At 29.4% G+C, this 22,874-nt stretch overlaps 1 protein-coding gene across 2 annotated transcripts in view; it reads right to left on the bottom strand.

The window, feature by feature from the left end:
- Window positions 1-671: 671 nt before the first annotated feature.
- Window positions 672-22,874, bottom strand: part of LOC106788292 (trace amine-associated receptor 9) — a 55,964-nt gene continuing 33,761 nt past the window's right edge. The window contains exons 4-9 of one of the 2 annotated variants that reach the window (XM_014751435.1): window positions 21,055-21,209; window positions 19,920-20,067; window positions 7,162-7,416; window positions 4,420-4,519; window positions 2,958-3,086; window positions 672-2,401 (exon numbers count right to left, since the gene is read on the bottom strand). In XM_014751435.1, the coding sequence (XP_014606921.1) occupies window positions 2,959-3,086; window positions 4,420-4,519; window positions 7,162-7,416; window positions 19,920-20,067; window positions 21,055-21,209 (786 nt within the window). In that variant the 3' untranslated portion in view covers window positions 672-2,401; window position 2,958. The remainder of the gene's footprint in view (window positions 2,402-2,957; window positions 3,087-4,419; window positions 4,520-7,161; window positions 7,417-19,919; window positions 20,068-21,054; window positions 21,210-22,874) is intronic. The other variant, XM_014751434.1, reaches the window with a different exon arrangement.

Genomic DNA, 22,874 nt, shown 5'->3' with positions numbered 1-22,874 from the left:
ACAATTCATAATGTTTATCTCAAGATAGCAGCACATTTTCAATTTTTGTCTAAATCTCTCCTACCTTGGTCTATAGAAAATTGCGTAGGAAGAAGAATCTCGGTCGGTGAAACAGAGTATTTTTATGATAAGAAATATTTCCTGGTATACCTGTAAAAAAAAGGGGAAAATGTGTGTCTAAATTTAGCGTTATCTGGCACTATATCCACTAATTGCATTATGATCAATTTTTAATGTTAGATAATGCTGGGAATCGTTTTAAAAATTCCGAAATACTAGTAAAGAAAAATTTTTGGAAAATATATAATAAATACTTAAACGCTATACACAGTTTGAATAACATGTAATAATCGAAACTAAACAAAATTTTGTTAAATTTTTGTTAAAATGCGTTAATGTAGTATAGATGACACATTTTATCAAGATATATTTACTAGATAATATAAAAGTGTGTGCGCTGGAATTTTCCAGCGAAGAATAGAAAGAAATATTTCCCTTTGATGTACGACAACGTATACCATCCATAAGAATGGTCTGTAAAAAGCTTTCTAAATTCCAACAACCATCGTGTTTTATTTACGATTCCCAGAGAAGCCTTTTGAGATATTTCCATTTAAATTAAAAAATAAATATATGAAAGAAATTAATAATTCTTACAAAATCACAGCATCAATTAAATATTTCCATAGGATTCTTTATTATTTCCTAAAAAATGATTTTCACAAACGATTTACATTGAGTAGTAACTTGAAGACTGCTTTTTTAAATGGTACTCGAAGTATCGCTTACGACAAGATTGCATAAAGTTATGAATTACGAATTACTAATTACGACATTGTTCTCCCCATTGCGTTAATATTACATCCTTCAAGAAATGTACATTGTGCGTTTTATATTTCCTTTCACGATAAATTCATATTATTAGTAAAGAGAGAAACAGAGACTTTTATTCGACAGTTTCTTTCGGTCTCTCCGTTTTTTGTTCAGGCACCGCGGACCCGATCTTGTTCTGCTTTCTTTTCTTCTTCAAGTACAAATAATTAATTAAATTAATTTTCTATCACACAAATCTGATTAAAAATTAAATCTTAAATTTATGTTACAATCTTTTTCGACTCTCGTTTTCTTCCTTCGTAAAAAAACAAATAAATATTATTACAATGTTTCCAACACGTGTTGTTCTACGTTATCATATTTTACAATAATGAAAAAAAAGGTAATAAAAATGTTCATTAAATTGTTCCGTCCTATGAAACTTACCTATTTGTTCACTGAAGTGAAAAACAATAAAAGATTTTCTAAAGTCCCTTTTTCGGGCTCACAATGTTATTCTAAAAACACCCGCGTATAAACGAAATAGAAAAGAACGAAAAGTACTTTTTAATTTTGTTCTCCTCGTGCTTCGTCCTAAAAGTACAAATAAAAAGAAGAAAGACTCTCAAAAATTTATCCAAAAAACAAAATTTACTTTCACATTTTTCTATATTGTAAAAGGAAAAAAACCATAAGGTGTACTTCTATACAATGAAAACATTCGATAAATTTTGTCCTACATGTTTACTTATTAAAAATGATATAATTATAACTTTAACAATTTTTGGAAAATAGAAATTAGAACTTCTATCGAATTGTTTTATCGAATTATTTCTCTTACGTGTGTGTTTTTTATTCTTAAATATAATTAAATAAGTAAATATTAACTCTCTTTTTTAATGTCGATGATCACAAAAGTATTGGCTCTCTTTTTCTTCTTACATTCGTTTTTGAAAAAAGAAAAATATAAAATGAAAGCGTTTTTTAAAATTGTTAATTTTTTTGTTGTTTTTCTTTATTTTTCAAGTACACCTTAGATTTCCTTTCAAAAAAGAAAAAAAATAATCAATTAAAGTAAAGAAAATATTAAGTTTCTTTCTTCTTTTTTTTTTCAATTTTTTCCAAACACGTCTTACAATTATCTTCTTTTGAAAAAAAAAAAAATAATGAAGGAACAACAAAATATGATCTCTTAATTCTATAGGATCTTGAAAACAATTTTAATATTCTATTTTTCATGATTTATCAGATTTGTCTGGTACAAGATCGGGTAAGCTGATAAAGCTCGCGTATTTGACGTGTCTGTCTCGTTGCGAACGTTGGCGAGTCTTCGAGCATTCAATTGTCCCATTGTTTTCGTGATAAGAGGAAGATGAAGACCTATCACGATGAAGAAGGTAACTTCCCCTTAATGATGGGACAAGATAATTCGTTGACCATAACGAAGAAAATTCGACATCGTAGTCGTTGAACACTCTTCGTCGTCGTTCTTGTTTTTTAATCAGCAGATTTGATTCTGCCGCCACGCGATACTAACTGATGTGGTCCGGTGATCCCGGATCGTCCGTTTGCGTGGCGGCATCCCTTCCTGTTGACAGAAAAAATATATATATATATTTTTATTTTTCATTATTTTTATTCCAGAATTATTCGTCTATTTTATATAAATAGTTAATTGCTCTCTGATCGTGTTTAATCTGTTTTACTATCAATCATTTGTAAACGCGTGTCTCGTTCATTTAACTGTACGAGTAAATATGACGTTCGAGGTTCGATACGAGTGCTAATAATTATTGACAGAAATTTAAAAACATATCGATCGAGCACAGAATTCAGTTAATATCGTAGTTCTTATTTTATATTGATGTTCAATTTGTGGCCAGACATGTATACCGTAATTATAGGAAATGTTACGATTCAAATTTAATGATTAATTTGACGGATTTATCGAGAACGAGTTAATTATGTCCGGTAATTAATAGAAAAAAAATTAAACTCAATGGGAAAAATCATTGAATTTCATTCGTAATATTTTAATATCATAATAATCTTAACTTATTTACGAATTAATTCTAACAATTTGTAATTAGGAAATTCGTGATTAATGAATAAATAATTAATGAATAATAATAAATATAACGGACCTCACGTGGGCGTAATATCCCCTCGTATCATGTGGCCGGTTTCCCATGGAAGTGGCGATGGATTGTTGGCTAAAGATGATGATGAACATCTTGCCATGGAACATCGATCCATTGAGCAACGTTCCAATCCTGAAACAAGAGTTCCTTTGTAGAAAATCCATGTATATAACATACACGTCACGTATCTACGTCCTCCCATGCAATGACACTTGTTGCACAATCATCTTTCCACGCAGTCACGCGAAACTATTACCACGAGTTCGAACGAGTTGTTCGTTTAATCGCAATACCACAAACTAAATAGTTTTAACTTTATCCTTTAGATTTTACTCTACCATCTCTAATCCGAGAATGAAAAATATTTATCATGGAAAAACTCTGGTTAAATCCCATAATCGTGTTATTTAACTTCAAATAATTCAAATGGAATTTTTGATCGTCAATTAAAAAAGTATAATTTAATGGAAAGATAATTGTCAATTGTTGTACAAAATTTGTTTATTTACGTATTCATCCCGACAACGTTTTTTTTCTGTTAAAAAATTATTATATAAATATATAGCATTGCTGTGATTTTAATGAAGTTTCTTTTTTATTAATTTCTTTTACTAAGAGACAGTGTCAAGTTGACAGAACATTGATTTTTCTTTTTAATTTCTACACAATCGTAGGAGTCTATCAGGATCGTACATTGTAAAAACAATACTTAACCATTAAAAAAAAAAAAACAAGGGGACAAGTTTCACATGTAGTCTTATCAACCAGCTGGTTTCATGTTAAATGGAAAACTGTCAACTTGGTTCTCTCCCTTTATTAGAACAAATCTTTTTTCAAGTTCTATCGTTGATATAAAAATTTAAATGGAAAGTACATTACTCGTCAAAGTGTAAAATATTCTTTTTCTATTAATGTTTAATATTAATTTGAATAATTTTGTTCGCGGAAATATTAGAAAAGCTTTTAGATCAAAGAATCTCAAGGAAGAAAAGAAGAACCTTCTCGTATCCGATGGTCGAGTATGAAATTTTCTTAGAATTTTTCTAACGTCTTCTTTGAGGAAAAATTTTCGTATATTCCTGTACGTGACTTTACGCGAAATGAACTAGATAGGAGAGAATCAATAACGCGGTTCGCGTAAACGAGTTTTCTGCACTTACCAATGTACCACCAACTTTTTTGCTTCTTTTCTTCTTCTCATTATTATTATTTTTTTCAATTTTTTTCCCCTCTCGTATCAAATAACAGGACTACATAGATTTTTTTGTTAATAACATCGCTATTAATTCTCGCTTTGACGATAAAAAAAATATTTAAAAGGCTTTTCCCATTTCAACTCTCGTCGTGTTTGTTCTTCCCTTCTCCCCACTCCCCCATTGTTTTTTATCGAAGAAAACTTTTTCAATAAACGTCGTCGAAATAATGATTAAAAAATAATCAAAATGAATAATTGATTATATCGTACCTGACAAATCTACTCCACTGATACTGCAAACGTCGAGGCCTCCTGTACTCGTTGCACAACAATGTTGTTTCGGTCCTAATGGCTTTGGTCTGCAAAGCAACTGGAAAAATAAATTACACAAACTAATTTATTAATAATTAATCTTTTAATTATATTTTTCAATCGTTCTTTTTTATTTATTTATTTCTTTTTCTTTTCTCGTACATAAAATGATATTTTAGATAAACGTCACTTTTATTTACGATATTGTACATTAAGGAATTCTCACAAACCATCGAATAAATCGTATTATTTTTTTTTTCAAAAGGGAATATTTTATATTTATCAATATTTATCAGGTAAAACAATAGAGGATACTATTGAAAAATCAATCGAAATCTATCTATCTATCTATCTATCTATCCATTTGTCTTTCTTTTTCTCTTTTCTTACCGTTTTTCAAAAGATAAATCGATTGGTGAAACGGCATAAGACCACTTGTCAAGCCCAGCACGTGATACGATCGTGTAGGCTCTGTATAAACCAACGAAATGAAGATAGAGAGAAAGAAAGAAAGAAAGAAGGAAAAAGAGAAAGAAAGAGAAAAACTGCACGTTTTCCAAAGATGAAAGATTTACGATGAGAGGACGACCGTTTCGGAATTCATGGCTTGCAAAGTCGCTACGGGGAAGATGCATTGTCCTGAATGTTGGACGAAGTTAAATAAAGAAATAGAAAAAAAGATAGTGGTAGAGTATAGAGAAAAGGAACCTTTCCACTTCCCCTTTACCCTTCATTTGCTCGAACCAAATTTAAGAGATCCGAAAATGTGTAGAAAAACGTAGAGAAGATTGTCGTTAAATCGTTTCAAATCGCGTAACGAAACGTGTATCGCGATTTAATTGAAAATAACTTCCGTTAGGATTAAATAAATTTGTTTTTTTCTTTTTCTTAATTTTGTTTTTATAAAATCAAGGTACATTATTAACTGTTCAAATTTATTAAACATTTTTTTCATATTATTTATCAATTTTTATTTAATTCAACATTATTGGTAACATTGGTAAACGTGTTTTAAAACGCAGATATTCGCGAATTTTAAATTTTTAGCACATTTATCTCGCCGATTGTATCACCCAAACATCCTTAAACGCATTGACGCGATTTATTCGATGGTCCTGCACAAAAACCACGCTCTGCAGTTAAAGATATTTCCTAGGGACAAATTTTACATTCGCGATTCGATCGGACTAGTTCGTTAAAAGATAAAAATCGAACATGCTTTTATTTAATATATATATATATATATAAATATACTTTATATATGAAATCGTTTAAATCTTTCATCCAGAATTTTTGGTAAACGTGAATAAAACCCGCATTTATATTTCTCTATTGTTTGAAATCGTATTTCATATCGTATTTTCAATGAATATTCTTCTTTTGTAATAAACATTTGAAATTAATAAATTAATAAACCGTAACGAGAGATATAAAATGGTTAAATGATAAAGGTGTTGATAACAAAAATGTTTCAATTAACTTGTTAAAAAATTGAACAATAATAATTCAATTAATACGATTCGATTTTTTGTATTATATTACGTACGATTAAAAATTGATTCGTATGAAAAAAGAAATAATGAAATGAAAATATAAAGAAATTAAAAAAAAAAAAAAAAAAATAAATAAAGGAGGAAAACACTACGTGAATTTAATTTCGATGATTTGATTATCTTAAATGGAGTTTTACGATTACAAAGAGTGATTAATAAAGTCTCTAATAATGTTAATAAAAAATTTATTAATCCGTAGAAGCTTTTAGCAAGACGTCAATATCATTTTAATAGTAGCATTTCCTTTCCTTGCAATATTACTCACTCGTTTATTTTTCTTTCCTTTTTAAACTACTTTCAATAGGTTTTAACGGTATTTGCTTTCGACAACTTTTTTTTTCTTTTTTTACTATTTTTCTTTCTACATAAATATGACTAACTTTTCTTTTCAATAATCATACGGGATTAAAAAAAAATAAATGAAACGTGGAAACGCGGATTATGTAAATATTTTCCGTGAAACGGTGCAATACACTCTAATCGATTTAAATCTCATAAAATTCTTTTAATGTTGTTTCATTTATAGAGAAAAAACACCTTTCTTTCTTTCTTTCATAAAAAAAATTCTATTTAACTCGGGCATCAATTATCTCGAATGTAAAAATTGTTCTGTTAAAAAACAAAAATTAATGATTATAATTTTTATTGAAAATTATTTTATCGAATTAAACCTTTCGTTAATGCATGGCTTTGACGTGAGTATCGTTTTATATCGTTTCATATCGTTGAATGATATTGCAGGGATCAATCGTTCGTAGGGTACCTTTACAAGGATTACCTAGATATGGATTTGCTATTAATGAAAAGGATTTTGTTCATTATCGTATCTATTAAATCCTTGCAAAAACAAAATTATTCTGATTAAGTAAATAATTATTATATATAATATTATTGGGAGCATAAAATGTAGGATTTCTAATAAAAAATAATCGAAACAATAGGACACGTTTCATATTTAATTAAATAACAAAAATTGAAAGTTAAATTAACAACTTAGTTAAATTAAGTTCTACTTCTTTTTATGTCCAAGTTCCCTATGAACCCTTATCATTAAGAATTATAATTTTGGACGAGAGAAAATACTGAATAAATTGAAAGTTATATTCGAAAAAAACAAATGAAATATAAATGATTATAATAATTATACCTTAGTGTAAAGTAACTCCCTCGATATTCGTCGAAAATGATTGTTGAGCAACCAGTAAAGAAAGGGATTCCAAAAACTATTGGAAAGAGCAAGCCAGGTAGCAAGAAAGTCAAGGAACGGGGGAGGTTTACTTCCAGTGCAAGCTGCAACGACTTCCTGAATTGTCCATGGGGTGACCATTACAATGAATCCTAAGCTCATAGCAGCCATTGTTCGGGAAGCTGAGGTCGACAATCGTCTTTCGTGAGCGACCAGCTGAAACAAATCGATTAAACTTAATTGTCAAATCACTATGATTCAAAATATCGATTGAATAAATCATTCCAATGAGTTCACTTTAAAAATAAATGAAAACGAGCTTTCGAAATAGATGGGAGAGAAGACAAAAAGAAAAAAATCTCGAATCCTCGTGAAAGAAATTCGAGATAAGCCTTAATAATATATCTATAGTTAATGGTTCAATGAATTCTTTAAAAAAAAAAAAAAAAAAAAAAAAAAAAAAAACCCCATAGAAATCGATATCACCGAACAAAATTCATTTCATTTCAGAGATTGATAGAATAAATCGTACTCTTTCTATATTCATATCTTATATTCTTTCGGGAATGGTGGAGGGGGATGGGAGACGTAAATTCAACTTAACCATTAACTGGATGGGAAAGGAAAAAAAGAGATAACCAATAAAGTGATAGATCTTTTTTTTTTTAACTGGCGCACCTATGGTTTCGATCGCGAACACCCTTTTTTCCAAGAGCTTTGAAGGAATGAATAGATCACCACCACCACCACCACCACCCTTCATCGCGTCTGAACGTCCTTGAGGAAAAAAGAAAATGGAAAGAAGGAAGAAAGAAAGAAAAAAAGAAATAGAGATAGGAATAGGGATAGGGGGGTTGATAGAAGAAGGTAGATAGAAGAGGGGAAAGAGGTTCAAGACACAGCTATCTCTCTTAGACCAACTTGACATGGTTAGAAAAGTCTCTAAACGCTAAGCTCGTCAGTGTCAAAGTCTCTTCTTGTGTAGCAGTAAAGGGATTACCAGTCTTCTCTTCTCGTTTAGGAACATCACTGTGTCCCATATGTCACACACACACACACACACTCTCTCTTTCTTTCTTTCTTTCTTTCTTTCTTTTTCACTCTCTTTTTATTTATTTTTTTTTCTACTCCTTTTTTCTCAGACCCCTGCACACGTACAACTCTTATCTTTCTATTTCGTTGAGTCCAGTCATCTGAACTTGGTGATTTTCACGCCTTTCCTTTTACCTCAATCTCATTGGATTACTTGCTTTAATAACGATCTAAGTTAGTAGACCTAAAGAGAAAACGATGTAAGTAAAGGGAACGAATTTTTTCGAAAAGCTAAGGAATCCCGTTAGTACGAAATACAAAATTGTAATAGACAATATTTTCATATCTTCTTTTAATAGAATTATTATTGAAAGAGTGTTTTTGTTGTTGCAATGCTAACACATTGGAATGGTATTTCAATATCTTCTTTTATGATATTTCAAGAAATATTTAAGGGTAGCTTTGACTTTTTTTTTTTTTTATAAATAAATGATGATAAGAAAAATAAAATAAATGAGAAGAGAAATATAATGAATTCGATTCTATTCACTTTCTATTATTTTATATTTGAATGATACTTCTTCAATCGTATTAATCATGTGATCTCAGTTAATTTTTTTCGTACATTAATATATCATGAATATAATCAATGATTCGATTGTACTAATCAACAAACAATTTACATTTTGTTGATGTTCATTTGAAATTGTTATTTATGATTTCATGTAAATTTAGATTTAGCAATAATGCGACATTATATAATTTATTATACAATAAATTGTGAGAATAATGTGTCTTCTTTATGGCTGCAATATTCTTTCGGTTACGATTATTTTATTCAACATAGAGGAAGGGGAAAAAGGAAGGAAAATACGTTTGGAAGGAAATCTTGGAAGGAAAAGTACGAGGACGTTTCTAACGACACAACGGGTTAACGCATACAGAACGATCATTAGCATACCCAATCCTTTTGGAAATGCAGAACGTAGAACAAACTATTACCCACCAAATATATTTGCATTTCGATTCGATTTATCGTCCCAAAATTGGCGAGGTCTCCCTACAACGTTTCCTTTATTAAATATTCAATGCATTTTTTGTTTTTTTTTTTGCAACGAGAGGATATCGGATTCAATAATATATAATAATAAAAAAAGAACAATATATAAAATAAGAATAAAAGTAATTAAAATGAAAGGAAAGAACAGATGCACTAATATAAATATTTTTTTTTTTTCTTAAATTAATTGTATGAATAAAGTTTAATATTCAAAAAAAAAAAAATAAAGAATAAATAGTACGAGGGAATAATTCGATATTTTTTGAAAGTATAAAAAGTTCGAGAACAATGTTACCAGAATTCGATTGAAATATCAATCTAATAATTTACATGAAATTATTAATTTCGCTGAAACGTGTCTACAATAACATAGTTCATCTTACCGTTGTATATCCAACCTAAAATTAAACCAAATTCGAGGAAGACATGATGAAACACGTATTATGGACGGTCCAACGATTAACTTAAACGCTAGAGGATTCTCTGTGTTCACAACCAAGCGTATACATCCAATATCGGTTCATTTCCAAAACAGAGACGACTGGATCAACCAATCGAAATGGATTATTCCATCTAGAAACTTAACTAAAAAACCAAAAAAAAAAAAAAAAAAAAAAACAAAATAATCGACTATCGCCGTAGGTATATTAATAACTAAAATTCACGAATCCTGACTGTATTCTAGCTAAAGAAAAAAATTCTACGAATCTTTGAGAGGGAAGATAATAAAAAATAAACTTGATTCCGCTTACTCGTTCAATTTTTGTTATTTAATTGAAAAAAAAGAAAAAAAAAGTATGTAGAGAAAATAACGTTTAAGCTAAAAGTATCATCCCTTTTCCTTTTTCTTGGTGGTTATATACGAACAAAAAAAAAAGAACAAATAGATGCGCGAACTCTTAACGGGGTAAGGAAAATAAGCAAAGTCTCATAAACGACGAGTTGGAAGTCATTAAATTTGCGACAACGGGACTTGGATCTAAAGTTCGTGGAAAAAGTCTTTTAAAATGAAGTTTTCCAGTTCGTTCTTACTGGAAGGAACGAAACCGATTCGTTGTTTGTAAAAAAAAAACCTAGCAATCTCTTTTTTTCTTTCTTTCTTTCTTACCCTTGTAAAGAAAGAGGAAGAGGGAAGAAACAGGGACCTTTGAAAATTTTCATCTTAACTTTCGCTATCGTTATCTCGATTTTCCGCCCATGAAATGAAGTAGCCTCGAGGAGTTTGCTTTAAAGAAAAAAAAAGAAGAGAAAGGAAAAAAGTGTACTCTTATATACTTCAATATATGGACGTTTACTATTATACGTTTAATGTATGCATGTGTGTTTGTATGATACATCGATTGAAAAATTAACTTTTGATTATTATCAGATAGTTACAAATTTTAGTAAAGTATTTTTATATACATACATGTGGACGTATAATTTGTTTAAAAAATGTCATATATTATATTATAATATTGTATACTTGATATACTCTTTAGGTTATTGCAATTTAATATACTTCCAATTAAATTGAAAATAATAATATCAATGAGTGGGATTAAATGTGGGAAATAAGTCGAATGATTTAATAGAAAAAATAATCATTGGAAGTTATTATATTGTTGAAAAATATTAACTGTTATTTTATCTATATATATATATAAAATAATGTACATTTAAAAGAATAACAAAATGCATGAGATGATGTATCGGAACATTTGATGTCCCGTCAAGTTTTGCAATAATAAATTCCAAAGGGGTGGTAGTCAAATATGCACGTTTATAACGTCAGATCGATTTTTAAATGTCAATAAATTCGAACAATAGTCCGAAGCGAACCTTTTTTTTTTTTTTTTTATTCACTCTTTCTCTCATCTCGTACAAAATATAAAGAAAAATAAAGGAGGGAAGTGTTTGCAGTAGTAAAGCCTAAAAATAGTCACACATGGCAGGGTAAAAAAGAAAAATTCGCGAAAATATTTGAGTAACGTTGTAGAAACGTAAATATATTTTATTTTATATATTTTTTTTTTTTTTGTATCCTTCTCATTTTAAACTATACCTTGTGTTTGTATTATAAAACAAACAAAATGGTAAAAATACGAATTGCAATATTTTTTGTTGTTTTCTTTTTCACATCGAAATATTTCAATTCGTTATTCTTTTTCTTATTCGTTTTTACTATTTGTTAACAAATCAATTATTATCACATATACAAAAATTAAGTATCATATTTAAATATAACAAAATATTACATTCCTATATCTATGAAACATTTATTTCAAAAAAAAGCAATATGAAATAAACAAAATTTGGCGCAGTAAGTTGTATAAAATGAGTAACTCGATATGTAAAACGAGATATAAAGATAGAAATTTGAGAGAGAGAAAGAAAAAGGATTGGAAAACAAACGATATCGTATTCGTAGTAGAAAAAGAGAAACGTAATGATAGTCAAACGCAATCATACTTTAACTTAGGTTATAAAAAATGTCTCGATTCTTGAGTATATGCATAATTCACAGGGATGCTCGCACTTTAGTGACTTCCATTGGAAACTTTGCACACGACAACGAACCTTTTACATCTTCCAGATAAGCACGAGAACGGTACGAGTTTCCTTTCTCCCTCATCTTCACCCTCACCCTCACCCACCCTCTGTTCCTCCTCCTTTTGAGAACTATATATATATGAAATCTTATACATCGACGCTTTCACGGCCTCGAAAACACCTTTAGAAGACATTCCCGCATCCATTGACCTACATCGAAGCTGCGGTTGAAAGGAAAGAGAAGAAAAAAAAAGACAGAGAGAGAGAGAGATAGAGATAGATGGGGTGGGTGTAAAAGGGGAGGGAACAAGAATGAAGATGCGGCTGATTTCTTATAAATAAGGTACCTTCTACGACGTGTGCCATTAAGGTACGATTTTTTTCTTCTACCTCTTCTTCTTCTTCTTCTTCTTCTTCTTCCTTTTTTCATCCCTTATTTTATTCTTCTTTTTCTACTTCTTCTTATAATGCAAAGAGCATATTTCTTTTTTTGCACACATTTATATCGGTACTACATGGCCCATTAAGCTTGAATCTTAACCGAAAAATATTCGAGGGGGTGCAGTAAGAAGAAGAGATGGAGGAGGAGGAAAGAAGAGGGAGGGGTGGGTGGGTAGGGGGTGGTAACAAAGCGTGACTAAGGACGCGAAGGAAGTTTCCTTTCGACCAGTTCGTTTCGGTGGCTATTTTTGTAGCAATCGAAGCTGAGGGAAGAGGAGGAGGTGGAGGGTTTAGTTAGAAAAAGAGAATCGTAGGAAAGTTTGAGAAAACTTTGAAGTAACGGGTGTGAGAGAGATAGAGAGAGAGAGAGAGAGAGATAAAGATAAAGATAAAGGGACAGGAAGGGAAGATATCGAAGGCCATTTCGATATCTCACGCGTATTTCCGTCCTGTCTTTCGGAAACTTTTGATGTTAGAAAAAGTTCGAAAAATGACTGGTGAAAAACGTAAGAGGGTAGAATAAATGTGTGTGTGTGTGTGTGTGTGTGTATGTATATATGAAAGAGAGAGAAAAATCGATCGTATCGAATGAATTTTCGATGTAACACACCATAGTTTACTATCTATCAATTATTTATCATTTTAGTATTACGTATGTATATGTGTAGTAAAATTACCCATTTTCAAAACGGTATCCACGTAAATATTTCTTTTCTTTTTCTACCATTTGTTTGTTTGTTTGTTTGTTTGTTGACAACACTGTTAGAATTATTTTATATTTTTTTTTTGTTTTTAATTCGTGGTGAAACAAATTCCGATACGGTGATGGTGGTGGTGGTGGTGAGAACGATATTTATCGATCTGATTGCTCGTTTTCTTTTTTGTTTTTTATTTTTTTTTTTATTTCTCTTTGTTTCGATTCTGTAACGAGACGAGGATATAGAAACGACAACGGAAAAATGTTCGCTCGAGTTCCGGATTTGTCATTATTAAGCTCGTTGTTGCACCACCGTCTTTCTCGGGTTGATTTTTCCCCATAGGTCGTTATAACGTTGAAAATAAAGTCAGGATAACGATGACCATCTAAATCGATAAAAATGATAGTGCTAGATTGTTGTTTCTGTAGTTATTCCTATTCGCTATATCGATAGTTTTATTTATCGAAAAAAGAAAATAAAAAAGAGAGAGAGAGAGAGAGAGAGAGAGAAAGAAAAAACAAATTGTTTCGTGGGAAGTAATTAAAAATATTTTCTATGTGAACAAAGAAAAAGAGAAAATATTGTAATCATAGTTATATGTTGTTTTTTGTTTTCAAAAATTCTGTAAGAAATTCAACAGACGCGTATAAATAAATTTTCTTGTATATAGTTTATCATTTGTTAGATATTATTTAATATTTATTTTATATATCATAATAAAAAAATTCCATACTAGTTCTTTTTTTCTCTCTCTCTCAACAATTTTCAGTGTTTTTTTTTACAATGAAATTTAATAGGTATTTAATTACTAATGCAATCAAACAATAAATATCGTTTTATAGTATTAACTTATCGTAAATACATCAATAAACAAGCCGTTAACGATTGAATATAATCAAAGGACTCTACTGCACTTCATCGTAACGTAATCCTTAAAGATTTCGATAGTCGTGGAAGCTTTTGTTTTCCCGCCCACTCGTAATTTCCTCAGACAATTTATCCTGAGTTCCTAATACCATGATTTCTTCTACTCCTACTCTTATTCCTATCTTTTTCTTTTTTTTTTTTTTTTTTTTACCCTTTCCTAACAATTTGGGACATCGCTCGAGATCGTAGTTTTGTTTCCGTCCATTATCTATGGCAAATTAAACCCATTTATTAGATCAAATTTATTCCACCATTAAACTCCTCACGGATTTGTTGCAAATCGAAAATCGAAACTACGTTCATTTTGTATTTTATCCCAATTGAAATAATTGATTAATCATTATTATTCGTAACTTTTTTTCTTTCATTATCGTACAATTTACATGGTGTTATTTAATGACTAAAACCGAGAATAAAACAACAAAAATGTGTTGCATAGTTATTAAAAAACAAACCTTTATCGAGTGATACACAAATTTTTGCAGTATTGCATTTTCTTCTTAAATGAAAATATTTATCTGTTTAAAAAAAAGAAAAGAAAGAAAATATTCAACTGAATGAATATAAATACATTCTTTACATATTATCGATTATCTATAGATTAAACGATAATATTTATTGTACAATACATTTCATTGAATATTTAAAATCGTTTATTAGATTTATTTTAAATTCTTTAATCGGATTTTTACATTTTATAACATCACATATAAAACTGTTAATTATTGTATAAATATAAACTTAAAAGACAAATACGTTCATTAAAATACAACGAATTATTAAGATTCTTCAAATTCTTCTTTCATTGCATTTGTAAACTCGAGAAAATCGAAGAATTCTCATAAGATAGAGAAGGAAATGGTTTCTATTGTGAATTCTTGGGTAGTTTCCTCAAACCTTAAATTCCCTTTCCCTTCCCCCTTCTTCCCTTCCTTTCTTCACCCCCTTTATTTTACATCCATATCTACTTCTAATTCGTCGAAATCGTATGAAATCTGTTCATAGTACATCGAACTCATTCCCTAAGGAGAATGAATAATCTTCTACGGATCCAGGAAACAGGAACCTGGTGAGACGAGAGAATTTAATGATCTGATCTTTATTTACAATCGATTATCGAATCGATATCATCTCACACATGCCCAGTTCGTAAAAAGAATATTCGTAAAAGTACGATGAAGAAACGCTTATATAATGATCAAAATAAAGGGTAGAAGTTAGGGATGAAAGGAAAGGTTGAGTGGATCCGTTAAAATAATTCGGTAAAGACGTGTAATAGTTTTCATTGATAACGCATCTGTTACTTTCTCGTATTTGTATCGAATTATAAAGTGATTTATTTCGACATAAAATATACACGATTCGATTAAATATTATTTACGATTTGTAATAAATGTGACATAGACATTTGTATTATTTTTTTTAATTTTTTTTCTGAAAAAAAAAAAAAACGTGTGTGTACGTCGCGATAATATTATTAATGAATATTATCTAAAGGAAATATCGATGAATTTTAAATGAAATTAACGTTGTATTGTACTTTTACGTTTCGCATATTATTTTTAACGCGTTGATTTTTTAATTTCCGTATTAAAGAGCATTTATTTTTCTATGTATAGCTTTTATTTTTTATTTTTATTTTCGGTAATATTTTGAAAAAGAAATTTCCTGACACCTGTCGGTAAATTTAAATAATTTATCGAAAAAATGTATCCCGATGAAAGCACGTAACGCGGGCTAGCTACCTTGTCTATCGGAAAACAGTGCATGTATGCACTTCAATCATATCTTCGATAGTTTATAACCGATCCCGATCCACTAAACTTTTCATCGTTATATTTTTTCTCCTTTTTTTTTTCCCCCCCCCTTATCGCAACACTAAACTGTTGTTTTATCCGTGAGGATTTATGATAAACGATGATACGATTTATCAAAATAACGAAATGTGTTTTTTTTTTTTAAAGTTTTCCCAGTTAAAATATTACTTCACGCGAACTGGAAAATGAATTTTCTCTGATGATCGTTTTAATTGATGATGCACTTTTAATTTTCTCTCTTTCAAAGATTTATACTATACTGCTTTTACGTTCGAAGTAAAATCATTAGAATCCTGAAAGCGTTAAAATGAGTCCACGCGTGTAACGTGAACAATCGTTTGGCTTTTACTTTAGTCTTCTCGCTTTAGGAAAATTCCTTTACCTTAGAGTAGTCAAAGTTAGAAAGTGCTTGAAGGATCTTGATAAAAGATTCCCTGTACCCGTTCGTTCAATCCTTTAATTCATTCCTTTATCCATTTCTCTTTAATTTATTTCGTTCATTGTATTAAAACACAACGCACAATTTTATTTCTATTACAAAATACGTGCTTATTCTTTTTAAATGTTCCATTCTTGTGATACAAGAAATTAAATGGTAAAACAATACTTGTAATCTTTCATTTTGAGTTCGAATTTACTTTTTTAATTGAATTACGTTGTTTTTTCTTTAGACAAATATTTCTGATCAATATTATCTATTTGTTTCTTTTTATTTTTTTTGTCATGGAAATTCATTCTTACGAGAAATACGAAAAACCGAAATATTTTACGCGTCGTGACAGATCTCAAAATAAAAATAAAAATAAAAAGACAAAACACCTCGTGTGTATTTTTATAGGAAAAATCCGATATTAGTAATGCGAAGCGTGATGACGTCTTTAAAAAAAGAACAAATAAAGGGGGAAAAAAAAGTTAAGAATCTTAACGTCTCAGTATATTTTTCTTCAAGAGCTTACTGTATAAAATATCTTTCTCTTCTATCCCTCCCTCATGTCGTCGACCAAAAGAATAAGAAAAGAATAAGAAAAAGAAAAAGAAAGCATGGAATGAAATAAGTCACTTATAAAAAACTACTCGAAAAAGGGTAGAAAACGAAAAGTAGGAAAAGAGGAATAAAAATAGGAATAAGAATAAGAACGGAAATGAAGTAAACAAGAAGAAAAGAAAAAAGAAAATTAAAAAAAAAAAAAAAATAATACGCCAACACAATGCGACAAAGAAACAGAATAATACTCGGGCAGGAAGTTGAAGCCATCTTTGTTATTTTTTTTTCTTTTCTTTTTTTGGTCTATCTCTCTCTCTCTCTCTCTCTCTCTTTCTTTCTTTCTCCCTCAATTAATCTCGTTTTCGTCTTCGAAGTCGAATAAAAGAAGGCTCGAGGACAAAAAGTTAAGGGAAAGGGACGAATAAGAAAAAAAAAAAAAAAAAAAAAAAAAAAAAAAAAAAAAAAAAATAAAAAAAAAAAAAAAAATACTCTATTTTCTGTATTTTTTTTCTTATGTCAAGATAAATGCGATTTCATCTGACCGCCGGAATAAGATAACTGGAAGAGAAAAATATTGTTTGTTATGTGAAATCTAGGACGTTGTTTGCNTCTCTCTCTCTCTCTCTCTCTCTTTCTTTCTTTCTCCCTCAATTAATCTCGTTTTCGTCTTCTAAGATATTAAAATAGAAGAAAATGAAGTTAGAGTTGCCTGAGAAGAGAAATGACAAAAAAAAAAAAAAAAAAAAAAATCAAAAAATAAATAAAAGTAAGAATAAAAAGAAAAAGATGAGATCCTGAACTAATGTCAAGATAAATGCGATTTCATCTGACCGCCGGAATAAGATAACTGGAAGAGAAAAATATTGTTTGTTATGTGAAATCTAGGACGTTGTTTGCGTGCTGGTACCATTCCCAAGTGATGATGGTAATGGTGGTAGTAGTAGTGATGGTGGTAGAACGTATGGGTATATATCTTATCATCCAATAGAAACTGTTAAAATACTTTCTAACACACTCCAAGATTTCTGTTCTATTAATACCAGAAACTAAAAAGGGCTGAGTGAGTTCAGATTCCAATAGATAAAGACTGGGAAAGGGTGGAGGGTGGAGAGAGGAAGGTAGGGGAGGAGGTAGGGAATAAGTTTCTCCTCGCATGGTCCTTGTGCCAAATTTTAAGTCCAACTCTTTTAGCACCAGGACTAATTAACTAGCTCGAGATTACGGAATCATTGAATATTTTATATTAGGTGGACAGCAGGGAGTGGGGAAAAGGGGGATGGGAGAGAGGACGTTGGCGAATCACGGGAAACTTTGCAGTAAGAAAAAAAAAGAGGCAAGAATTTTCAAACGTAAAAAGTAGAAAAATATATTTATGAAAGTTGCACAAAAAATTCGTCGTTGGTGTACCACTACTACTACTACTACTACTACTATTACTGCTATTCGTTTTAATTTCCATACTTTTTTTTTTTATTCTTTTCTTAGATCCTTTTTCTACTAATCCTATATATCCTTTTTTTTTTTTGTCGTATTTAACATTTTTGGCATAAAAACAAAATTCATGAAAGAAAAAGGATCGAGAGGGGTAATTTTTTATTGAAAAAAGAAAATCGTGAAAGAGATAAAAAAGAAAAGGAAAAGGATATTAAAATTGAGAAAATTTGATCGGAATATTGGAGAGGTTCTTTTTTTTTTTTTTTTTTTTTTTTTTTTTTTTCGTAAAGAGACTGCGAAATATATTCCTGGAGTAACCTGAATTACATGAAATATGCAAACTAGAAGAGAAATGCTGAGACAACATCTCGACCGGTTCTTTTTTTTTCCTTCTTCTTCTATCATTCTCCTAGCCTGAGATGCATAAAATATTTTAAAAAAAAAAAAAAATAGGAAGAAATGGTCTGAAAAAAAAATAATAAAATTGTTTGTGTTTCCTTGAATTTAAAATTATTTTTCTCACTTTTATCTCTCTTATATCAAAAGTCATTACATCGATCATGTTTAATCTTACGAACGAGGTCTAAAATTTGTTAAAAAGAAAAAGAAATAAAAAAATGAAGAAGAAGAAGAAGACAGAAAGAGAGAGAGAGAGAGAGAGAGAGAGAAAAATTAAAAACCGTTTCCTTCAATTAAACCGAACACAACGATCGATCGGGATATTGAATATTCATTGAGAAAAAGAAAGTTTTAACGGGACACGCTATAGACAAAGAATTGACATTTTAATTGCGCTTAAATATGCACGCATAAAAAAAAAAAAAAAAAAAGATTATCCGTGAGATTTACTCGTAAATCACCATGCGTTCAAAAACGTGATATTTACTCGACAATTTATTTTTTTTTATTCTTACTTTACATTTTCTTCTATTTTTTTAATTTCTTCTTCTTCTTCTTCTTCATCATCTTTTTCTTCGTTTTATTTAAATTGCCATTCGGATAATTAAACATTCGTTGTTTACGATTACTAATTTATTCAATCCTTTTAACGATTCATGAACCGATTTCAATAGTCTTTGTAAATGATTCGTGACATTCTCATTTAGTTTCTAAACGTGAGACTTCGTAATTACAAGAAAAAAAAATATAACAAGATAAAAAATAAAATGCAAACACGGGCAGATATAAAATTCAAGAAAAGATAAATTCGTATTATCTCATGGTAGATCCTAATTAGATTCGAATATGGAAATGACATTTCGTCTATTATCATTCCTAGATTATTTTTTTTTCTCTCTCTCTCTCTTATATTTTTCACCCATGTCAAATTTTTTGCGTTACATCGAGTTCGCGTTCTTATTTCTTTTTTTTTTTTTTTTTTAAATAATTTCACACAAATATATCATAAATATATAAATGAACGTACGATGATGATCTCGAGAGAAAAATAATTCATCGTCATCAAAAACACAAATTCAATGAGATGAAGAAGAAAAAAGAAGATGAAACAAATGCTAGATTTTTTTTGGTCATTAAATAACTTTTTTTCGAAAACTCGAGTCAAGATGAGAAATAATAAAAAGAATTCGTGTAAAAAAAGATAATGATTTTAGAACGATGCTAGGATTTTTTGATTTAGATTTCAAACCTATCTCGAATATAATTTTTTTTTTTAAATAAATACTAAAAATGCATATAAAATTTGACGAAATTGAGAATGCATGCGTCGTCTTCGTCGTACAGAAGTTTATCAATTAGTTGAATTTTCAATTGTAGGCAAAGTTACGACTTACCCTTTCTATGTGACCACCGCTAACGATTTCCGGTGTGTTAACACAGACCACCCTCTTCAAACGTAGTTTATTAACATGAAATGCCGAGCCGTAACAATACATCAACACCATTGTCGTCGGGAAGTAGAAACAGCAACATGCGAGTATTCTATAAAAAAAAAAAGAAAAAGAAAAAACGAAAGAATAGATAAACAAATATTTTAAACGTTGCTTTATTCTTATTAAATATAAAACTCATGAGATAATAATAATACATTTAAAAATAAAACAATAAAATGATCTACACGGTATGTAGAGATTTAATAAAAACAAAATCAAGATAATTTAAATAATATATTTAATATAGGAATCTAATTAAAAATTATTGATCCGGCAGTGTGTTTAAATACGAAAACCTTGACAGTAGAAAAAATAGAAGATAGAATTAAATGAACGTGAAAACAATTAACGATAAAATTAATTACACGAGAAATAATAAAAATTCAAAAAACTAAAGTGTTGTTTGTGTACAGACCAGAGAAAAATTATGATTAAACAAATTAATAGGAATCCAATTAAAAATGAATAATCTGACAGTGATAAAAACCGAAAATTTGATTTGGATAGAATTAAACTAACATAAAAAGGAATCAAACGATAAAGTAAATTAGGTGTTAAATAATAATTTCAAATTATTTATAGAGGAATAAAAAAAATAATATACGAACGATTAGAAAAAAATCTAATGTAATCATAACGAATAACAAATATTATTAATCAAACGTAGAGATATAGAAAAATAAAATACGAGTCAGATTAAATCGGAATGAAGAAAAAGAAGAAAAAAAGAAAAAGGGTTGGGTGTAAGTAAACGAGAATGAAATAAATCAACTCGTCGCGTTATAGAAACTTAAAATTGACTACAAAAAAAACTTCGTGTATATTTAAAGTAACTAGAAATAAAGATTGAAGGAAAGTAAAAATAGAGAAAAAAAAAGAAAAGAGGAATAATAAAGATAAAAAAGAAAGGGAAAAAAAGGGACTCGTAATCGGATGGTAATTGGCCCCTGGCGGGTGCCAGATGGGGAATGAAAAGAAAGGGTGAATAAGGGATGGCACTTATCGACTCCTTTACATCCCTTTAGAAATGTGATACCTAAGGGATGCTCTAGCGAAGAAAGGGTCGCAGGCAAGAAGGCCGGAACTGTTGAAGTAGTAGCCACCTCTTGGGAGAACCAAAGCACCAAAAATCGCCAAACTTGCTATCCATGTGGTAGACATCACTGCCACACAACCTTGCCGCATGTAATACTGTTTTAACATACATACACACAAAATAATATCATTCACACATTGAATTATCACAAACTACGTACTATTATATATATATTATATTATTCATGTGTGTTTTAATAAGCACACATTAATCTTATTTATTAACTAGAATGTTTATTTGTATGTTTAATGATAAAATTTTACAGGGAACTTGGACATGAAAAGAAGTAGAACTTAGTTTGATTGAGTTGCATGTTTATTATTTGTATTATTTGTTTGTATGTTTATTGAGTGAGATAGTTTATATGATGGATAGGATTTATGGTGTATGGTGGTTTTATATATATTACGTAGATATGTTTAATTATGACTAAATTTATTCTTGCAATGTTAAAATGTTTTGATATTTTATTTTTTTTTACTACGTGTGTTATGTTTAGTGTTTGTAATAAAATGAAAAGTAGATTTTTACTGATTATTGTTAATATTTTTGGCAAATAATTTTTTGTTTTTTTTTATAGGAATTTATTAGTTTCCGTCAGAAAGATTAGCAAATATTAGGGGATTACTTTATGAAAATAATTTAAATATTTTGTAAAAGATTGTCAAACGTGTTTGATCAATATTACGAATCGGTAAATGAAAAAAAATATGTACTTTAAAGATTTCGTGTAAAAATGAAGAAGTTATCTAGGGTTCCGCCCTTCGGGATGGAAAAGGGGTTTTGCGGTTAACCGTTGTAAGTTTTCCCGACGAGTTACTTTTATCGAGGCGATAGATTTTACGAGCACGGATTTCTTTCTCGACGTGTTAAGTATCTTCAAGATTACGACGATTGACTCTGGCCACCTCCTCCACCTCCTCCTCCTCCTCCTCCTCTTCCTACTTTCGAAAGGGTGCCCTCGTTCGGAATGACGGCCGATATTTTTCCGAAACCTCTTCTTCGTGATTCCCGAACGTATCGAGAACTTACTTTCTTTTTCTTTTTCTTTTTGTTTCTCTCTTTCTATTCTTCTTCTTTATTTTTCTTCTATTTTACGATATAGTTTATATCTCTTTTTCAAGATCTTTACTTACGTATAGGATATATACATAAAATGAATCTGATAAAAATATTCTTATCTAAAATTGTTCAGTTAAAATTATTGTTCTTTGATATTGTTCTTTACGAAATCTTATTTTTACAAAGCGATTTTTAAATTCGATTACAAATCGATTAGATTTTATTTTTATATTTATATATATATATACTATAGTACAAACATATTTCAATATTTTAATATGTTTGTATATTAAAATAATAAATTACACAAAAAATAATCAAACGATTAAAGAATTCCCTCATTTTTAAACACTTGTATCTTACTATTATTATTATTATAATATTAAAATATCATTTTCAAATCTCAAAAAAATTTATTATGTAATTATTAATGAATCTTTTACAATTATCTGATGTAACTTTTACAATTATTTAAATGCAGACATATGTATATAAACATTAAAAGAAAAGTTAACGTTATCTAACTTTCGTGTAATTCAAAGTTAGCGATATAATTTCAAAAAATCATTTTCAAATCTTAACAAATTGATTATGTAATTATTAATGAACCCTTTACAATTATTTAAATGCAGACATATGTATATAAACATAAAAAGAAAAGTTAAAGTTATCTAACTTTCATGTAATTCAAAGTTAGC

This window comes from Polistes canadensis, unplaced genomic scaffold (assembly GCF_001313835.1).
Source record: "Polistes canadensis isolate GaletaPanama2010 unplaced genomic scaffold, ASM131383v1 scaffold_133, whole genome shotgun sequence".
Classification (NCBI taxonomy): Eukaryota; Metazoa; Arthropoda; class Insecta; order Hymenoptera; family Vespidae; genus Polistes; species Polistes canadensis.
This window is presented reverse-complemented; position numbering and strand designations above follow the sequence as displayed.